Raw genomic sequence first — 21,634 nt, 5'->3', positions numbered from 1 at the left:
AAGATGGCTAACTAGCTCCCTGGTTACAACAAGAGAGAAAGCAGAGCAATCAAACCCATTTTTTTTTTTAAGTGTGGCTGCATGTAGTGCTGACTGGGACGCCAAAGGGAGCGAGATCTACCTTTTTTTTAAAAAAAATTCTTCAAAAACCAAATCGCTTAAAAGTTTCACATTTTAGAAGCTGGAATAACGTCTTCCTCCTCCACCACAACATGTAGCTGTGTTACAATATCATGATGCCAAAGAAATAATCTAAAAAAAAAAGAAAGAAAACCTGGATCGAATCACATTATAATATATATGTTTTGCTTTTCTGAGTAATCAATTAATTACATTTGTTTTTTTCTTTGTTTTTTCTCATTTTTTTCTTAAAGGAAAGCAGTTACAAGAGTGAGCTCATCCCCAAGTCTTTGTCCTTCTGTACTGTACAATACTACCTGCCTGCATGGTGCACATGGCAAACAACACTGATAGGCTGAGAGATAGCATGAAGATACACAGAGAGAGAGAGAAAGAGAGAGAACCCAACGGGGCTCTGTATTCACAGCTGCTGAGGTGAGGGGTAAAATGTGACGGACAGACAGTTAAATAATCATAACAGTCCTTTTTTCTTATACTTTGAGAAAAATAAAAATAAAACCTCCTCCCAGGGGAGGAAGACACGTAAAGTTCCAAACTGAGCAGCATCCCGTCTGTCTCCCATCCATCCATCCATCAATCTATCCATCCATCCATCCATCCTGGCTGTTGTCAAAGCTTGTTCTGATGATCGTGAAGATGATGATGATGATGACGGCGAGAGCAGAAGTTTAAAAAAAACAAACAAAAAACAAAACAATAAAACCCCCAATCCAACCCAAAACACAAACAAAAAAATAATGATGTAATAGAATAATATGTTGAAGAAGTAGAAGTAGAAGAAGAAGAAGCAGAGCTTGGGAAAAACTCAAACTTCCACCAGGCACCGTAGCTGATAGAGAGAGACAGTCACAGAACCAGCTGATACTGAGCTTCTATCCCACAATGCCACAGAGGTCTGAAACCTTAACATTCCCACATCGCTGAGAGACAGGCAGAGAAAAAACAAAACAACAACAAACAAACAAACAAAAATAAAAGCCAGAGGTGCTGCTGTGTGGGATAATCCCAACACTTTAAAAACACTGAGCCCAGCTGTATGCTGCAACTCATGCTCCCGAGATGCGCTGCTGCTGCTTGCTGTTTCGACGGCCTGACAGAAACCGTCTGATCAGAAAAAACAAAAACAAACAAAAACATATAAAACACAAATAAAAAGGAGGCCGGCCCTGATTTGACAGTGACAAAAACTTGGCAAAACTACAATGACGTTGCAGTTGTTTTCTTGGGTCAGGAAGCAGGAAGTAGGTCACCAAGGAATGAGCAGCAAGACAACACTGCCTTTAATAGGCTGAGGCAGACAGACAGGTTGTCAGACAGATTAGACAGGCAGGTTTAAATACACTGCTGCTCCTTCTGACTTCAGTCTTGACTTAAAATGTTCTGGGCATCAAACAACCAGCCCTGAATCCCCACCCCCACCCCTCCCCAGCACAGAAGTAGTTAGGCTGCGAAAACTCCACCGACAGCCAGACCTCTCTGAGCCTACTCTGTGGCCGTCCAAACATCCATCCGTCCGTACATCGATCCATCCAAAAGGTGAGACAGAGACAGCAATGGGTCTGGTGCACCGACCCTCCAAGGAGGAGGTGTAGAAGTGAGAAGTAGATAGAGTAGGAGAGCTGAAGAGGTGGGGGGTGTCACTCAGTGAGCAGCTGCTGGAGGAGGCTCTTCTGCTGGGCTTGGTTGTTCTGGGAGCCCTGGGGTCCGGGGCCCTTCTGGGAGGCCGCAGCTCCGATGGAGCCCTGGTTCAGGTAGGAATCGCTGCCAACAAGGTTCACTGTGCACTGGACGTCCGCAAATACCTGGACCTGCTGCACCTGCAGAAACACGGGAATAAAGCGCGAGGCAATGCTTACAGAGGGAAGGAGGTCGCGAGAACCATCACTGACAGCGTCGGGAAAAGTCTAAAAGCTGTCAATCATTTTGACAGATTTGAACAGCAATGTTTGATGCAAGGGCTGTTTTGTTGCTTATTCACTACTTTGCATTGTTTATTATGCCATTTGTTGAGGCTACAAGGTGTTTTTTTGTAATTATTAAAAAAATAAAGAGGTGGTTTGTAACTTAGCAACAAGGAAGCCTCTGTAAAGGCTGGAGCCTGCACAATTAACCTGATAAGAACAAGAAAGAAACGGTGCATTTGCTGAACCTTTTTAACCTCACTAAACATTTTCAGAAGCACACGATGCAATCCAAAAAAAAAAAGCAATTTAACTTGGGCGTAAATGGAGAACTGGAAGGAGAACTCTGCATCCTATGAGCATACTCTAAAATAAAGCCACAAACTGAAACTATGACAAAGCAAATGCAACTGGGGTGTATATCCCGATGCAAAGTAAAACATGAAATAAAAGACAACTGAGGCTAAACACGAGAACACAGAGGGTGAAAGCATGTTTAAGAAAAAGAGGGAACACTAAGGAAAGTAAAAACAAAGTCACCAGGCAGTGAAAGGTGGTCAGTGGGACATGAAACTATCACAGCTGTCCAGGCTGGCAGGTTCAAAGTCACTGACCTGCTGGTCGCTGCACACTGAACCAACGTTGCTGAGGTTACTGTTGCTCATGCCAACTGACTGCCCAATGGGAGGTAATGAGCTGACGCCACTCGAGCCCCCGGCCATGGAAACGGTGATGCTCATGTTGTTATAAACCCCCTGCTGGCCAAACGCCTGCCCTGCGCTCTGTCCTGACTGACTGAACAGGCTGCAGCACAGAAAACAGTCAGAGATGAGTTAAACCCGGCCTCACAGATTTAATTTATTAATAATGTTTGCAAATGTCTTTGTTTCTTATAAACCGTATGCGTGCTCCTAACCTGCCCACGCTTGTTGGTTGCCAGCCTTTCATGTCGGGTGACTGGTAGCCAGTAGATGAGTTTTGCTGAAGTAGAGGACTCTGGGAGGTGGAGTTCTGAGGTGATAAAAGTGGGCTGGAGGGGCTCATCTCAGGAGCAAACGGTGGGTCTTGCTGGACCACAGCTGTAACAAAGAAAACATGGATGTTTCAAAGATGTGAAATCATAGTAAATTTATGTAGGTGAATCAATTTTTAAAAGGTTTTAATGTTCTTAGGCACAAAATCAAATTCACCAACCAACAAAGTGGGTGGCAACACCTTCCGAACAGAAACGCAGACACAATCATGTGCTTAGAGCTAAATGCCCAACAAAGAGCCTCTATCCAGTCACTCAATATGGAAGAGCAGCATTTCTACTCTCAGATTACTGAAGTCATCAACCTACTCCTAAGAACAAGCCCAGACACTTTTGGAGGAAGCTCATTCCTGCTGGCTGAATCTACAATTGCTGTTACCATTTCACTGGTGAAAGGTAGATTAGCACCTTCAGCTCCACCTCTTTATTTATCACAACAGATCAGTTTAGCATCCACACCAATTTTTTTTCCTCCAATTTGTGAACAAGGTTTAAATATGTCCTCTTCAAGGAAACTTCAAATGGAGATGAATCACCGCCTTAATATGGTGAAAGGGTTTAATCCTAGACCCTTGCTCCTGGTCAGGCCTTAACGGGCAAACTGGTCCGGGGTAAGGAGTGAGGGTGGAGTGTATGTTGGAAAAGACAAGAAGAACCCTGTGACCTGTCCGAGACTACGCACACAGAGGGAGGGGGTCACCAAAGATAACCTTGAAGTCTTGCTTTTTTTTGTTTGTTTGTTTGTTTTACCAGTAAGGGCCCAGCCAGTGTTAGCCTGAAAAAGCCACATGGGGCAGCGCTCCTGCAGAACTCCAGACTGAAGTTGAAGTTGGAAGCCTTGGAAGTCTGATTCCCAGCTGGCTTTAGGGACTTGCACCTCTAAGTCTGTCAAAACTGTTAAGGGTAAAACTTCATTATAATTGGTGTTAACCAATGGTAAACTAATAGCCAATTTAACCTCACTGTTGAACAACGGCATTATAAGTTAATTTTACCCATCAGTAGTAAAACAATCATTTATTTTTATGTCAGTTTGTGAGATAAAAATATTTGTTTAACAATTCCCTTCATGGTCCTACTTCTAATTGCATTTAATGCAGACCACATCCTATTTCCTAAAGCTACCCCAGGTGCCTTGACCTAAACGAAAGTCGTCCCCCCTCCCCGAAAAAAACAATAAAACAAAGCAGAACAAACAAAAACCAGGTTCACACCAACATCTCTTCACCTGTCTCCACCTGTATTAATTACAAAAAGTGTTGATATTTTAAAGCGAGCCTGTCGTGGTTTCGTTTTTGGTTATTTTGCTCCCGTGAACTCACCGGCCCCTCCAAACTGCTGAAACAGGCCTTGCTGCAATGAGGAGTTGACGGTGCTGTTGAACTGGCCCTGCACGCCACCCATCAACGTCTGGTTGTTCAGGGGAACTCTGCCGGGCAGCTTGTTGTCCAGAGGGCCCGCGGTAATGGGGCTGAAGTGACTTGGTGAGGTAGGAGGGTTTCCCGCCATTGGGTTGTACCCTGGTGGGAAGTTGAACTGCTGTTGCTGCTGTTGTTGAGTCGTTGTGGGGGGAGCTTTGGGGACCCTAGCAGTCCCAATGGGCCCCACGGCTCCAGTGGGAGTGCCTGCTATGTTCTGTCTCATCAGCATGACCTTCTGCTGGAATAGCTGGCGTTGGCGATGCTGGATGCTGTAGAGTTCCCGCTGACGCTGAGCCAGCATCTGGGCATTCAGCGGAGGCTGCTGAGAGGGAGCAAAAGAGCCTGTTACAGAGAACTTATTGCCCATGTTCAACCTAAATATGATAGTTAATCATATTATCCTGAGCTGCTTTGTACAGGCTTAAGAAAGCAAATTCACCCAATTTAAAGACCAGCATAATAACCATAGTACAGTACTTAATTTCAATCAGCTCCTGGTAGGGTTCAAAGATCTTATGTGGCTGAAACTGGCACAAAAAGACAATACAAGACCTAAATTAAAGCCTGCATTAGGACACTTACATTCTTTTGGGGTCTCACCTGACCCCCCAAAAATCAGCTAATTATTTTGTATGATAACTTTTGTTTATTAAATGAAGTCATGCATAATTTTACCTTCACACTGTAAATATTTTCAGAGTTATAGAGGTGCGTGGAAATTCAGTGTTTTTAGTTTGCCCTTTCTTGGGCCCTCAAATCCTCGTTAAGTGCAGGAACACGAAGTCTCCGGTGCGGAAAATTTAAGCTCTATTAAAAAACTGCAACCAAATTCATTTGCACCGATTGCGAGTATCTAAATCCAAAATGTTGGTGCGAAAGATACTTTTCATTTGCTTTCAAGTTTTCTCCAGTCAAGTTGTCAGAAACGGTCGAACATCCAGAGTACCCAGGCCTGTTTGGATCACTTTATATCACAGACATTAGACGGATGGAGTTTTACAGCAAACTATGATATATCTCATGATACTGATGATGAAAGTAGGTTACAGAAAAAAACCTCATGAACAAAAAGGTGTTGGGTTTACATTGTGAGATTTAGAGCGGGTATAAAACATATATGACTGCCATTTTTAACAAGAGCTTAAACAAAGCAACAAAGAATACTGTGAACTTGTTAAATTAATGGACAGAAATGCACATTATGCTTAACTGAAATGTGCAGTATATAAACAGACACACAGTTATTCATTTCTATGGCTTGAATTTCAGCACCAATATTGATTATTATCACTTTTTTTTATCTGAAAAAAAAATCTATAGTTAAATCCACAAAGTTCAGCCTGCTAACAAAAGCAGCAGCGGGTGGTGAGTAGACAACCGCTCTCTACCACCGTGACTCACTTGCGAGGGCATTTGAGGTTGTTGCACCCCCTGACGAATCCCCATGTTCACATGCTGGGCTCCTCCTGGAAACTGATTCATCCCTGCCAGCCTGTTCTGGAGCTGCAGCAAAGAGAAAGTCACAATGAGCAGAGGTCAGACAGGTTGGACTAGACCAGAGATACGATAAGAGCAATAACAGAGAAGAAGAAATTGAATCAGAGACAAAGAAAATAACACTATTGGACAGTGTGGAGACAGAAGAGAAGAGCAGCGGGGAGAAAGAGGAGTCGAGCACTAGTGATGAGAGGAGAAAAAAAGGTAAAGGGAACACATCGTTTTATCTCAGCTGCCTGTTATGCCTTGTCGTTGTTTCTCATAACATGGTCACAGTTTCAATAATATTTCATGTGAGTTTGAAGCTTTAAATGGAAGGTGACCTTAAAGAGACAGGAGCTAAAATGACTTATTTCAGACAGTGGGCAGGGGTGGGAAACTCCAGGCCTGAAGGGCCGGTGTCCTGCAGGTTTTAGATATCCTCCTGGGTCAACACACCTGTATCAAATGATTAGTTCAATACCAGGCCTCTGGAGAACTTCAAGACATGTTGAGGAGGTAACTTAGTCATTTAAATAAGCAGTGTTGGATCAAGGACACATCTGAAACCTGCAGGACACCAGCCCTGATCTAGGGCCTGCACTGTTAACCATGTAAAGCTAATTTTAATAAAATTATGGAGCTGGGAATTAGCATTACAGGTCAATAAAATTCTGTGAATAAATTACACCTAAACAAATTTCACAGTAGTTACTTAAAATGTTAGAGGCAGAAGAAAAAGAGGCGACATCATTTACAGGTTAATGAGCTGAATACACACCGGACAAACTGACTCTGTGTCCTTACCTGCTGTGGGCCTTGTAGCCTCTGCTGCAGCTGCAGGCGCAGTTGGTTGGGTGGCAGCCTGACCGGATTGCCCATCCCCTGTGGTCTGGTCATGCCTGGCCTCAGTCCCATGCCCGTCCCACCGGGGAAGGCCCCTCGAGGGGCTCCGAACCCCAGACCTTGCGCCCCCACCGTGCCCAGCTCTGGAGGAAAAGGAGCTTGTGGAGCTGGTGTGAATTGGGAAGGGTAGGTGGGGAGTTTAGGGTCTATGGAAACTGGGGTGGCAGTGGGTTGCTGGGGTGGAAAATTTTGAGGTAAAGGGTCAAAGCAGCCACCCTACGAAGAGGGAAATAAAACAGGAAAAGGAAATCATTATGACGATGTTGTCTCGTAACCACCACAAAGTGTCCTTCAGTAAGATGGGGTAGGATTTTTCCAGTACTTTCTAGTCAAGTTGCCTTTTAAGTAATATGTTAGTATATCTATTTGGTCATTAAGAAGAGAAAAAAAAAAACATTCTGGAAAGTGAGAGCAATAACATACAAGATAATTATTGGACCTGGAGTTACTTGAGACCTGGAGTCTGAAATCTAACCATCTTTTCCCTTTATCACAACCCAGACTTATTGTTTATATCACAAAGGCCTTTGCAACAGTTTCACGCCATGGTGGTGCTGCGGTTAGCTCTGCTGTCTCACAGAAAGAACGTCTCAAATGTCCGGGCCAACTGGGTTTCCACAGTGTAGTGATATATAACTAAAGCACTATAAGAATCTCTGGTTAAATGTAGTTTGTAATCTAAGTGCTAACTATACTCCCAGGCAAAAAACAATGAAACAGCACTATTATTTACACGTAGATACTCATAAAAGTATTCAATTTCATACACTAACTAAAATGCTCTCTGAAAAACGTTAATAAAACCAAAGCCAAAGTGGACCAAATGAAATCTTTACGGCACATTAAGTCAGCAATGTAGTTATTAAAGGTGAAGCAGAGACAGAAGCAACTGCAAAGCTACACTTTCAAAAGACTTTGGCATCACAGCAGTCACCAAACAGACACAGAAGTATGATGTAAACAAACCAAAGTTCTTGTAGACAGTTTATCTGGAACACCAGTCCGCATTAATGCTAGCATTAAGTAAATGAATGGCTATGACTAAAGACAAACTTAGCTCAACCCTTGGACCACATGATACAATCACAGTTACATGATGACAGAGGACTCCAAAGCCACACTTTGTTCCTCATTGTTTACTTCACTGTTCAACTGCCAGTACTGCTGCTGTTATCTCCTCGCTCCAGGTACAGCTTGCACGTCAGTCCATTACACAAAAATCAATCTACAGATGTCATTTCCACAGCGTACACGTATAGTCACTTGCACTTAGAGAGCAATTACTTTCTATCAACGATTTGGCTCCGCCCAAAAAACACATCATCACCTGTTTTCTGGTTTGGAAAAGCAAGTCTGACATCGAACCATAATTATTTTCAGCCATTGAAACAACGTCGCTACCCCAGCGATGTTGATGTTTTTGAAACACTGAAATCTTTTAATTCCATTTAAATCGTATCTGATGTGTTACCTGAGTGTTACAAAGAACTGAAAGAAGCATAAAAGCCAGAGATCGCCTGTGATTATTTGGCAGTTTATCTGCTTTTAAACAAGACAAAATAAACTATAAACGACTGCGGTTAGAAGAGTCAAACAGAAGTAAAGGTAAACATTATAAACTAAGTGAATCACCTTGTGTTTTACTTGAATGCCGTCCAGGAGTTTTATTTATATTTCTTGTGCCAAATCCTTGTGGATGGCACAAAAAAAGGCCAGCAGAGGCTGCCAGCGCTTCAGCTGAGCAACTGTTTTGAATGTTTTGATTAATTATAGCAACATCGTAAAATTAATGATCATGCACTGGTCTTAAAATTAAACTTGTTAAGCCTTTGCAGGGCTTAAAGTCCAGTCTGCTGGTCAAAGTGTCCAACAGCAAAAGCTAAAGTGCTCTGTTAATGTGTTTGTAGTATAAAAGCACTCAGAGAGTTCAGTAAGCCTTTCCACTGTCTTACAAGCTTTATGACCTACTCACCTGTATCAGTTTGTCGATACCCAGGGCTTTGTCAAGCTCAGCCAGTTCGCTTTCATCTGTCCCACTGAGGAAGTTAACCAGCTGCTCTAATAGAGCCTTCTCATCGTTCCGGGCTTCAGGTGTGGTTGGAGGGCCAAGCACTTCATCCAGCGTACAGGGCACACACTGCCTGCTCAAAAAGACAAAACACTGTCTTTCCCACGCTCCCCTCTAGGCTGTGAAGAAGCAGCTTAGACTTATAAAATCAGACTTACTCTTGTGGTGATGCCAAAGGAGCCTGCAAAGGAGTTCCCAGACCATCAAACGTCAGGGTGTCAGACAGAGCCAGAGGCTGAAACTGGGAATCACCCACATCCATCTTGGTTTGACCTGAAAGGAAAATTCATACACTAAGGCTCGTGGAAGAAAAATGTTTATGAACAACAGCATGCAATCTTTAGGTTTAAAGTGCTCTGTGCAACTTTTTTCATATATTAGATGCCTTCTACTTCCCTGTGTTCAAACAAACACATTTTCTACTCAACAGGTAGTTAGTTACAGAGTTCATTTAATCTTGGTAAAATCTTTACCACGCATGACGTAGCATCATATTGCCCTGTTCTCAAGTAGAGTGAAAAAATTGATCATATATAAATTTATATCTATCAAGGGCCTGATTTATATGTCAGGCCCTTGATAGATTGGAATCTGGCCTTCTCGTTAAATTTGCTACCGTCTGGTTGTAGCTGTGGACTGTGCACTTCATCCACAAGCTAAACCAAAAAGACTGACTTTCAATCACTTACACAGCTGCTACAAGCTACACTGTTTGCTAACACAGAAAGCAAGAAAGACAGTTGATGCTCAGCAATTTCAACTGAGATGGGAAGCCTGCAGAGTGGCACAATCCAATTATAATTTATGCTGTCATTACAAAGTTTGTTGTTTCACTAAATTTCTTTTTAATAGCAGAATTTAGTTCTGACTACACAGGGTAACCAAACTGTGGCTGCAGTACACTTATTTACCAGTGGTTGAGGTGAAAGGGTTCATAACTTCGGCCTCTGGAAATGGACTGCTGTCTATGGGGGTCTGGAAGGGGTCTCCTTGTCCCGGTTGTTGGCTTGGAGTGGCGGGATTGCAGAACTCAAATGAAGACTGACTCTGAAGGCTGCAGCCAGAGGGCGGTCTGCCATCACTGGGCCCTGCGACACAAACACAAGGACACAGCGAAAATCACTTGAAGTATTTCATGAGGAAAGAAATACTTTATGTATCTCATAATATAAAATACTAATAATATCTGGCAGATATATTTTATTCTAGGAGGTGATATCATGTGGTATGAAATATTTCCAACATCTGTCGCTGCGGGAGATGAGCTCAAACGTGCTGCGCTGCCTGTCCAGTTAGCCGTGCAGAGGGTTGTCAGGACTAATAACGATGGATAACAGTTTGCTCAGTGACCACCTCTCCACCACAGCCTTGAAAGTATCCAGCTTTCAGCCAATCACTGATCATTTTATTCAGTCAGTGTCAACAGATCAGACCACAGCCCAATTACAGTGTGTTCGCTATATGTGAGTGAAAGAAAATCTCCAACATTTTGCTGCACTCAGTGCGGATCTCAGCTTCCCTAGGAAACAGAGCCTACTCATCCCCAAATTTGAATATAGCCTCTATGTTGGTCTTCCAGTTCAGTCTGGACTATCGTTGTATACACCTCCACCACATGAACATCCTGAGTGTGCAGCCACCCCTTTCCTTCTGAAGTTCATCCCCATCTCTCTGATCTTATTCACATTCAGAAGCAGACCAATCCACAAACTCATCCACTAGTGCTCTATACTCCTCCTCCTGCCCATCACTAATGCATCCAACCATGCAGACCCGGAGTTGTACTGAAAGCCTAGCTATGACAAAAATGCATCCATTTATTTTCAAGCAATTTTGGGGGATTTGTCCTTTGTACGTGCAGGACAAAGAAGGACGTAATCCACTTCAGACATGCTCTTGCTACTGGAAAATGAATATATCCAGGAGGAAGAGAAGGTAACCAATCTTAATGTGACGAGCATTATACAGTAAACATTCTTTAAAAAAATTAAAAAAATCCAGGCTTGGTAAAGAAGTGTGAGATACTCTTGTGAGATACAAGAGTAAGTACTGTTTGACTCTTTAGCCATTGTTCTCTTTTCTAATGTTTCATAAATTTTGCTTACAGCTTTCTGTTCCTCATGACATTTTCTATCCATGTCAAAAGCAATTAGACTATTGACTATTCAAATTGAGCTTCTGTCTGAATTAGGTAAGCACATTGCCAGGATAGAGCATGCAGTACACTGAATGTGTGACAACCCACTTGCTAGACATTTTCTCTGCAGTGTGACAAGAAGTAGAGTACGAGTTTGGTTACATGGCTCCTGAAAGCCACTAGAGGGCATTAAGAATATAAAAATGCTGGTGAATGAACTCTGGATCATACCATTACTACTACCATCAATACAATAATAATAATAACACAATTATTTTGAATCCAATCAATTAAAATACTATCCAATAACCACTTAAAGAACAAAATTAGTAACTATTATAACAAACAATCTGATATTTGAATGAAATCAAGGATTTATTCATCACGAGCTGAAACAGTACCTCTGTTAGGAGTGCCAGGAGGCTCTCTCTTCACATTTACATTGCGGGGAGTGCTGGCCTCGCCGGGTTGGAGCTGAGTGGGTGACTGCAGTTTGAGCTGGGGGGAAGGGGAGTGAAGCTGAGGCGATGGGGACTGCAACTGTGGGAGGGACTGAGGCTGAGACAGGGGTGACTGGAGCTGAGGCACAGGGGACTGGAGCGTAGCTGGGGGCTGGGGGCCCGGAGACTGAAGTTGAGGGCCTCCTCCGGGGTTTGGTGTATCCTCACTGCCCTGTTTGGCCCCAGCTGGGCCTCTGAAGCCAGGCAGCATCTGGGAGAGAGGGTCCATATCAACAGATACACTAGAAATCTACAGGCAAGAAACAAATGAAAAAGAAATGCAAATAAAAGGTGTTAAAAATAAAGTATTAAAAGATAATTGGGGAAAAGGGGGGAAGTGGGCGTTGGGAAAACTTCAAAGACTACAGCTGGTAGCTGAACCCACAGTGGAGACAAAGTCCAAGAAAATAAACATGCAACTCGGTTTACAACGGCTGTCCTGCAACTGGCAATACAGGATCAAAGCTCAGAGGAAAATTCCAAGGCTTGACTGAGAAAGATGCTTTTTAACGCCGTGTCACGCAAGCATGATTGAAAATAAGTCCTCGTTTAGGGTGGGAAGATTAACATTACTGGGTCATTACAGTTGCGCGTTATGACTGTCTGATTGGTCGAAGTTGGACAGAGTTCATCAGAGTCTGTTGCTTTTGACACTTGGATCACTTACCGATCAGTTTAGGTTGTTTAAAGGTGTTTTCTGTAATCTGGGTTAATCTGACTGGTATTTTCTGTTTTGGGTATAGGGACCATAAATACACCTCGTATCAGCAGACGAGTAAAATCCCTATTTTTCTTACTTTTACCAGGTTATTAGTTTTACTTCCTAAACCTGGCTGCTCTAATGGCATTTTACCTCATTATTTTCTGTCGCAGTCTCATTTTAAAGCGTTACTTTATTGGTAACGCAGTGGCGATCTGAAACAAGTTCTCATTAAGCTGTAGTTAGAAATCCCACTCTGAAGGCCTTCTGTTTTATTACTTTACACAAATGTTAAATGCCCAATTTTCAAAAATTAACACAATATCAACAGCTGTACCATGGAGTCTCGGCTGTCTTTGCGGCTGTCTCTGCGGTTTTCTCCGACAGGGCTCGATTTGGGGCTGGACACTCCTCCAAGTTTGGTTGCACCTCCTGCGCCAACCGTTGACCCTGTACAGGTCACTCCCTCCCCACCAGCTTTCTTCTCTACCTTAATTCTCACTGTCTGAAGGCTCAGAGCAGATGGAGGTGGCAGGTCGTCCAAGTCCTTCAAAAACAAAAAGGTTTCAGCCAAGCGCCAAACATCAGGAAGTCAAATACAATGTAGTATACAGTAAAGAATAAATGTTCATCATAAATTAACGGACTTAAGCACTGTTTGCATTTACCTGAAATTAAAATCTACGAAAATGTAATAATACAGAGAACCCTAAATGTAAGGTTTGAATATTAATTATATCAAAATATGAGCTAATTATTATGTTTAATTTTCCCCTTTTCATAGAGTGACTGCATCCCAACACATGGTTTACAGAAGAGTGTATGTTTGTATGGGACATTAAAGACCATCTTAAATTATAATATATTTGACTTTTAAAATTAAAACAATCCAACCATTAAAAAAGACCAAATAGTATATTAGTATAGTATATTTTAATACTGCATTGTGTTTCCTTTAAATTTTATTCCAGAAAAAGAAGCGAAAGTTTCCTTTTATAGTATTTGCAATGCCCTATATTCTAGACTTCTATTGCAATAAGTGAAAATGATTAACTATTATTTCAGATGCTGTTCTGGTTCTGATTCTCATCTTTTGGGTTGAGTAGGGATGTGTTTGTAGACTGTTATTTTATTCAGTTTTTGTTTTATGTGGCAGCAGAAAGGAAACAAATTTGAATATCAGATTAGAAATAAATACAGTATAGAAGGCAATTAATAACACTTTCAGGCTCACGTGCAGCCCTGCACTCCAATACAGCTGGAATTGTGTAAAAAGTGGCAACTTCAAATGACTTTTGGATCTCTTATAGTCATAACCCTACTTAGGTAAAACTATCATAGTTTGGATTCTAATACTGGCTCATTGTAATTGATTCCAAATTGTCTATACAATTTTAATTTTGCTGCCGTACACTGCTGGGCAGCTTTATCTAGAACAATCGTTTAGCGGTTGCTTGTAACTAAAGCTTTAAAATAAATGGTTTTAAGTACAAAGCGCAATATTTGTATCCAAAATGTGCTGATTTTAAGCATAACGTAGCAAAACACAGAAGTAATATTAAATAAATAACATTATTAAATTGTACTTCATTAAGCATTTCACTAGTGGTCATGTCCGGGCTCTCGTCCACTGTAAGACTAACAGTAATCTAATAACATAAGACCGGCAGTGGGGCACAAGGAGAACCTGGTTTCCATTTGTGGTGTGGTGGGAAAGGAATTTAGAAAGAAAAAAAGCTTTGGGCTTCCATATTATACCTTTTCATCTGTACCCAGGAGAAAACGAAGCAACTGGTGGTCCTGTGGCTCTCTCGAGTCGCTCTTGGGAGGTCCTGCACCCAGCGCCGGACTGGCAGGTGGCTCCTTCTTGATCTCAACTTCAGTTTTGTTTATTCCTTCCTCACTGGTGGTGGAGGCATCATTGGGACTACTGTCCTGAAGCAGCCGGTGGAGAATCTTGTGTCTTTCAGTGAGACTGCTGTGGGAGGCAGGGCACTGAGGGGCAGGAGCAGGGTTAGGTGGATGAGGTGAGGAGGTGCAGTGGATGCTGTTGCTGTTGTTGTTAGAGTCAGCTCCTGTCCCATTGCTATCCAGGAGCTGATTGAGTCTGGGGTTACCCAGCTGTGAGGCAGAAGAAAGGGGGGCTTTAACAGAGTCCTCTCCCCCTTCTTCACCTCCATCTGAGGGTTTTGTTGATGGAGGTCGAATAGAGGAGCCGGTGGGTGTACTGGCTTGTCTCTGAAGGACCGGAGAGGACAGGGAGAAAGACCCTGTTGACCCACTGCTTGCGCTACTGTTGCCATCACCACTAGACTGCTGCCTGTTGAGGCTTCCTCCACTGCTTAGAGCCCCAGCTGGGGAATGGAGGCCAGGTGTGGAGGGAGAGAAGGGGTTCCCTGGTACCCGAGGGCTCCCACCTAACCCAGGACTGGCCCGTGGCATCCTGGGCGACATAAAAGAGGTAGGGGTTGCTGTAAGTGGGCTGCTCAAAGGAGAGGGGCTGTTGACCTGCTGGGGACAATTCGTCCGATTGGGTGTCAGGTAGCCTGTCGGCGTGGCTGGATTATGTCCGTGGGAAGAGGCATTGCTGTTGTTGGTGTGAAGGCCCGCGGTGGCAAGACTTGAGCCTTGGGTTGAATTACTGCTGGGGGGGAGGGAAGGGGAGCGGGAGGGAGTTTGGGCGATACCGCTGAGGGTTGGTGGAAGGCTGGGGTTAGTGTTTTCCTGAGAGCTAGCAGTGTTGTGTTCCCTGGGAAAAGAAAAAGGAAGGAAAATTAAAGATGTCAACCACATCTTTATATCACGTCCACAAACACCCCATTTTCTATCAGTGTCTGCCTTATCCAGGCTTCAAGCGTCATCCAGGCTTCTCGGTCTGCTGCTCTTTAAATTCTCCCCGTAATCAATAAAGTGAAAAAAAAACATTCATTATCTCCATTACAAGCTTTAAGAATGAAAATCCATATCAGAACACTTGTCGTAGCACTTTTTGTTTGCTGATGATTAAAAAACTTCTGTTAACAATCAATAAGTCAAACTGCACCTTGCATGGAAGAGAAAACATCAAATAAAATGAAATAAAATGGCCAATCAGTACATTACTGAAATTCCCGGGGGAACCCACCCGAGGGATTAGTAAAGTTACATCTAATCTAATTAAGACAATATCAATTAAATATGAGGAACAAAAAATTATAATAAAATAAACTAGAATAATCAATAAACTCAACAACAACAACCTTACTGGGCTTCCACACTTTTCCTTGAATTCAAGCACTTTTCAAGATATCCCAGCACCTTATGGCTGTGGCAAGTTACTCTCTCAGTTCTTCGGCACATTCAATGAGTCTGTCATAAATGATCAAATTACTGTGTAAGGTGCACATTCATCTGAAAAGTATCACTGACCCATTTTACCATAAAAGCAGTTTAATTACACTTTTACGCAGCTGGTAGAACTTCAGAGAAAGTCAGAGCATTTTTAAAATCCTTGAAAATACCAGCATCATCTGAAACACCCCCCAAAAAGACCATAACTGGGAAACTAACATGCATGGGACTCTGCAGGTGCATGTTGTGCACACTTCAGTGGATGAAAATTCATTGTATTCTAAAATACCACTTGTTACTGACACAAAGTGAAGTAAATTACTATCATAACATCTACACTAAGGCTAACTTCTGAAACTGGATAATTAATTCTGACCATGGAAGTACAAAGTTTTAAAATCTTTGACCTTTTACATGTGGTTGTCAAACATCACTTTATCCACTAATGAATAAGATTAGGCTCAGTTGCAGTCATCTCCTGTGTGTGTGTGTGTGTGTGTTCAGTCATAGTACCTGTCAATAGTGTGAATGCCCATAATGAAGGGCTGTACATCAGGGTTGGGGGGGCAGCAGAACTTGCAGCGGGTCTGAGCGCTAAGCGGAGTGCCATCACTCAGAGTGAAATGGTAGAGCGGGCTGATTGCGGTCCCATGTGTCATCACTGTTGAGAATGAAAGAGAAATAAAGGATTTAGGCCTAAAAAGGTGGAGCAGCGTCTCAGGAATGTGTCACTTTTCTGTTAGCAGCCGAGCTGAAATTAAGCCAAGTCAGTTGATGTATAACTAACTTCTGAAGTGTGACGACTTCTTTTAGTTCCTTATCTTTTAGTAAGTTAAGTGTGTAATTATTGCTTGGTAAAAAAATAAATAAGAATAATAATTTGCAGGGCTGCAGGAACCTTACAGACTAATCAATCAAACTCATTCATTACTGGTTACAAGCCTAGAGCGAAGTTACCACCTCCATAAATCTACATAAACATCCTCTCTCGGTGTAGGTGGATTCAAGTTAGTTTGAAAAGTTTTTAATATTTAGTATTCTACTCAGTTCACTATAGTGCCATTGACATGTTGCAGAAACTCCTGCAGCCATGACAGAGCCGGCAGTGAGCGTGTCAATAATTTGTGAGAGTGGAGGCAAAAGGGGGGAGAGAGAGAGCGAGAGAAGAGGAAAAAAAATCAATAGTAGCTACTCACCCTCATGCAAAAGCTTCTTGGCGTGGGAGGGCTCTTTGCCCTGCGGCTGAAAGAAAGCATAGATACATTTCCTGACCAGGTCCTCCCATCCAGGCCTGCCTGTCGCTCGCAAAGCACTAGTTTCTATGGAGATGATCTTCCCTGGATTAAAACACCACACACACACAAACAAAAGATCAGCCTGCACTGATTTCAACAACTGCAGCAGACTTCACACTTTCAGGGTTCACACTGTTACCTTTGAGAAACAAATTTAAAAAAAAAAAAAAAAAGGACAATCTCCGAATACTTTCTAAAATGATCTTTAAGCCTCATTGTTGTTGTAATTTTTCAAGATTTTAGGCTTTCGCCTGGGTGGGATATAAATTTATTCTAATAATACAGTAAAGCAAATTTTGTACATGTGTTTGAGTTTTTTTTTAAGGAAGTGAACATACTATTGAGGGATGCAGATGAGAATTTAAAGGATGGTTATATATGTTAGTATTTGGATTTTTACACTGATTTACAGCCTTTTTAACAACATGTGAGGTATCTGCTCAATTCTTGACACACCCCTTATTCTTCTTTGTGTTATAAAGGTTTAGTTCCTTTAACGTCTTGAACGGGAAATGTTTAAACTGAAGAGAGGTGCTTACTAAGTCTTGTTCTGTGCTGATATATCACAGCGTGGTATGAACTGTGGTTGAATAAAATAAATGCTGACCTCACAGGCAGTGCTACAAATGGCCCCAAAGGCTCACAGGTAAGAGTTTGAGAACCATGCGTGTGGAAGATGAAATTTGTATTTCCTCTATAAAGTATCCCTCCAATTTCTATGACTCTAACCTCTCAAAATCCCCCTCCCGTGATTCTTTTTACGCCCGTGTGTGTTTTACCTGTGGGATCCTGCTTTGTGATAAAAGACTCGGTGCTGACAGGCTGGGTTCGTGGCATCCGGCAGGCAATGCATATCAGGCAGCTCTGCAGGTCTAAAGAGGACACAAGGAGCGAGGTTTATGTAAATGTTTGTCGCAGTCAGCAAAAGAAAGAAAAACTTCACAACAGCTGAAGAATGGAGGTGATATAAATGAATTTAAAGACTAAGGGATACACAGATGCACCCCCTTTTGTGTCAAGACAACAAATTGCTGAATACTTTTAAGGTTTTTCAGGATTTCATTAAACTAGTTTGAAATGTTTATCACTTGCAAGACTGATATAACACAAAAGAGAAGATCATCAGTTATATTATTACTTAATATGGTGATAACAACTGAACAAGGGTGTTATCAGCTGAACTATAATTAATAACTCTATAGCAGTAGAAATATCCATTACTTGGGAGCATACAGTCCATATTTTATTACTTAACACAAATCGCTGTCTTTGGAAACCTTTTGAATTTTCTTAAATACAACAGATTCTTTTTTACAGTGGATTTTGGATATTCTTGAAATATATGAAGAATTCAATCCAAAAAACAGACTGAAAAATAGCAATAAAAGTATAAACTGTGAGACAGGAGAGCGGGGACCAAATTCCCGCCCTATACCTGCGCTGTATTATTAAAAGATATTTGTTAAATCCAAGTAGTGAATATCAAAGACCTTCAACTACACATCCTCCTTCTTGCAACCAGTGTTCAATTACAATAACAGCTTGCAACATTTATTGTGCTGCATTTTTTTGCCCCACAATGGTGGTCTTGTTTCGTCTTGCACCGTAAATCTAGAACATCCCTCTCGTTCACAGTGTATCACACATCTCTTAAAGCCCAAACTCACTCCCCAAGTTTAGTTTAGTTTAAGTCAAGATGACAGAAACATAAACTCTGGTCAACAAGAGAAGCAAAACCAGTTCAGCTGTTAGGAAACAGTTTCTTTCAAGACGTTTGGCAGCAAATACAACAAATATAAATAACACAAAAACCCTTATAGTTAAAAGTTCAATGAATGAACTACAAAACGGACGAAACAGTAGCTTGCTGGAACACAAAAATAACATTTTCTTGCCAATTTTCTATAGAAACATGTCAAACAATGAAGTAGGAGCCACTAAACCAGATTCCACACACAAGAAGAGAGTCCTCCAATCCACAAGGCCAGCTCTTATCAAAGTGACTAAAAAGCAGACAGAACAAATGAGTCTGCAATGCAGGAAAAAAGAAAAATCACACAGTTCATCAAGGCTACTGCACCAGCGACTCCAAAGAACATTAAAAACATCCCCCAACAATCTGATGGCAGTCCAATTAACCAGCGACTGAAAGGTTTTGGTGGCAGCATCAACAGCAAAAAGTCATAAAATAACTGCAGAAGAAGTATTTATCCATCAACAATGATCACCTTCTGTGTAAGCCAAATCCATTATTTTCTTAAATTGGATTAATTCCTGACATAGCCAAGAACATTTTCAGGATTCGGGAAAAACAGATAAACAAGTTTCAACAAGCGAAAACATCTTAACATGCTTCCCTCACCTAAGAGAAACACTACTAATAGAGTTTAAAAAAATAACTAATTAAAACTCCATATCTAAAACTATTCTTTGTCTTTTTTTAAACTCTGAGTGCACTGGAAACCCATAGATAGAAAGACACTCTGCTACCATAACAGCTTTACGTGATTCACATTTTTAAAAAATCCTTATTTATCCTTTACTGGAATTTTGTGACGTTTCAGCTCCTCTTCCTTGAAGCAAGCGTTCTTCCAGTATGCTGTTCCTCCATCATCCATTCATAAGATAAGACACATCCCTGTGTTACAGCATCCAAAACACCACCAACCTTTAATGTAACTTAAATAGATTATAAAGGTGAAGAAGCTCACTAAGAAAGGATAAATAGAATAACTCATAAACTGCTGTACAAGTACATGCGTACCAGGAAATGAGGAAAGTATAATAAAGAAAAGCGTAATAAGTTCCATTTAAAGGCTGTTTCAGATAAACACAGATGTGCTAAGAAGGAAATACAAAATGCTCAAAGAACTGTGTCATGGGTGAACAATGTGGTGGGAGCCACAACTCTGTGCTGACAAGAACAGAAAAAACCTCAGCCGAGGCTAAAGGCAAGGATCGTGGAAAGTCATGGGAACAGCAGGAGGATATTAGGATGTTACATGTAATAATAGCAGGCCCGCTGCTGTATGTTCTATATCACATGAGCCAAAGTCAAAGCAAAATCCCACCTGGGGCAAATCTGAAGCCAGCCAGACTTCCTATATGGCTATTGAGCTGTCATGTTCAGGCCTGTAAAACAGGCTTGGTAATACTTGTAGGCATATGTGAAGAAGAAAGTGATTCTTATTCCTCTGTGCGGCCCTGAATTTGACACCCTTGTTCAGCTGTCTTATATAACAATTCCTAAACACGCAAACTGATACCAGCCAGTCTGGTGAGCAAGTTCAAGATATTTTTTCTTCAAAGAATGGTGCAAAATGCACACATTGGTGCAATACCTAAATAGATTTATATTCAGCTGTTAACACTGAGTCAGTTCAAACCGTGATCATCGTAAGGCTATACTCTGATGAGTGCCTATTGATATTGGCTTTAAAAACTACAATCTACTGATTCAGTGTAGGAAATGGCTCATGGCTGTGTTGTACGTATGTACCATCTCCCTCCTCCTGCATGGTCCGTAGCTGGGACACGGTGAAACACTGCATGATCTCATACTGCTGCCGGGCCTCCAGGTTCTCCGAATCCACCTCGTCTGGTGGCCTCTTCAGCATGCGACAGTTAAAGGCGTGGCTGTTCCTGCGCCCAGATTCTTGCGGCCACGGGACACCATTTACTACAACAAAGAGAAAGTTAAATATTGATGAGGAAAGAGAAAATAAACAAAGTCCCATCATTTCCACCACTTCATGATAAAATCTCTTTACTAAACCTGGTACAAATCACCCTCAGGAACGCCATCCTTTTTTAATTTAGCACTAAAACTAGAGATGCAAATGCTCGTCTGATTTGCACAAAGTGCAGCAAAATAAATGCTGACACTGGGACGCTTTGATGCGTTTTGCACACATTTTAAAAATTAGACAATAGGGCATTTGCAAATACAAATCTGCTGCACGCATTTGAAAGACAAGAAAAGACTTTTTGCATCTATGCATTCATTCTTTCTTACACAAATATCACTCCTTTAATGAGATTTATGGTGAAAGGACAAAAAGACAACAGCTTAGATGAGAATGTCTGATCTTAATATCAGCATCATATTTTCCTCGTTTACAGGTTCATAACTAAGAACTATGGAGGTTTGTATCCGTCACACTTGTGTGAAACAAGAAGAAGATTAACCCCAGCAGCTTCATACAGCACCAGGGGGTTGGGGCATAATTTAATGTTGCACTCAATTAAAGCAGGGCTATCAATCTGCTATAACCCTAATTGTGAGGCACAGATGGAACAGCAGAGCTGTGCTGGCCTCTGCGCATCTCGGCACTAATCGTGGGCGATGAGAGAGAGTGGGAGAGAGGGAGAGGGGAAAGCGAGGAATTTATTTTCCAATTTACAGCCTATAACACACACAGAGAGCACCAAATCACCCAAACATGATTCACACAGTGAAAGGAAAGCTTAGTGGAATTTGTAATTAGTGGACACAAATGGACAGATGTCAGCGGATCTGGTGAAACAGTATCAAGTTAAAACATTTGCCTAGTACTTTTTAACTTGTTTAATAATTATATACTCCATAACTGCTTAACTTCTATACCAGCAGTCACCCAGAGAGAGGGGGAACACCAGTTCATCACAGCTCTAACCAAACACCACTCACTCACTTTCACATTCAAAAACTCCCTTTTAACAGGAAGAAACCTCCAGCAGAACCAGA

General features: G+C 41.8%; 1 protein-coding gene across 3 annotated transcripts in view; it reads right to left on the bottom strand.

Annotated features, from left to right (window-relative positions):
- Positions 1-1,590: 1,590 nt before the first annotated feature.
- Positions 1,591-21,634, bottom strand: part of ncoa1 (nuclear receptor coactivator 1) — a 73,384-nt gene continuing 53,340 nt past the window's right edge. For 2 of the 3 annotated variants that reach the window (XM_087852149.1, XM_087852148.1), the window contains exons 7-22: positions 20,408-20,587; positions 17,688-17,780; positions 16,810-16,950; positions 16,127-16,274; positions 14,042-15,032; positions 12,621-12,830; positions 11,485-11,833; positions 9,858-10,034; positions 9,105-9,219; positions 8,851-9,019; positions 6,780-7,094; positions 5,898-5,999; positions 4,398-4,818; positions 2,959-3,121; positions 2,657-2,846; positions 1,591-1,958 (exon numbers count right to left, since the gene is read on the bottom strand). In XM_087852149.1, coding sequence (XP_087708275.1) covers positions 1,779-1,958; positions 2,657-2,846; positions 2,959-3,121; positions 4,398-4,818; positions 5,898-5,999; positions 6,780-7,094; positions 8,851-9,019; positions 9,105-9,219; positions 9,858-10,034; positions 11,485-11,833; positions 12,621-12,830; positions 14,042-15,032; positions 16,127-16,274; positions 16,810-16,950; positions 17,688-17,780; positions 20,408-20,587 — 3,944 coding nt within the window. In that variant the 3' untranslated portion in view covers positions 1,591-1,778. The remainder of the gene's footprint in view (positions 1,959-2,656; positions 2,847-2,958; positions 3,122-4,397; positions 4,819-5,897; positions 6,000-6,779; positions 7,095-8,850; positions 9,020-9,104; positions 9,220-9,857; positions 10,035-11,484; positions 11,834-12,620; positions 12,831-14,041; positions 15,033-16,126; positions 16,275-16,809; positions 16,951-17,687; positions 17,781-20,407; positions 20,588-21,634) is intronic. The other variant, XM_087852150.1, reaches the window with a different exon arrangement.

The sequence above is a fragment of the Neolamprologus brichardi genome, chromosome 15 (assembly GCF_056152115.1).
Source record: "Neolamprologus brichardi isolate AB-2024 chromosome 15, ASM5615211v1, whole genome shotgun sequence".
NCBI lineage: Eukaryota > Metazoa > Chordata > Actinopteri > Cichliformes > Cichlidae > Neolamprologus > Neolamprologus brichardi.
This window is presented reverse-complemented; position numbering and strand designations above follow the sequence as displayed.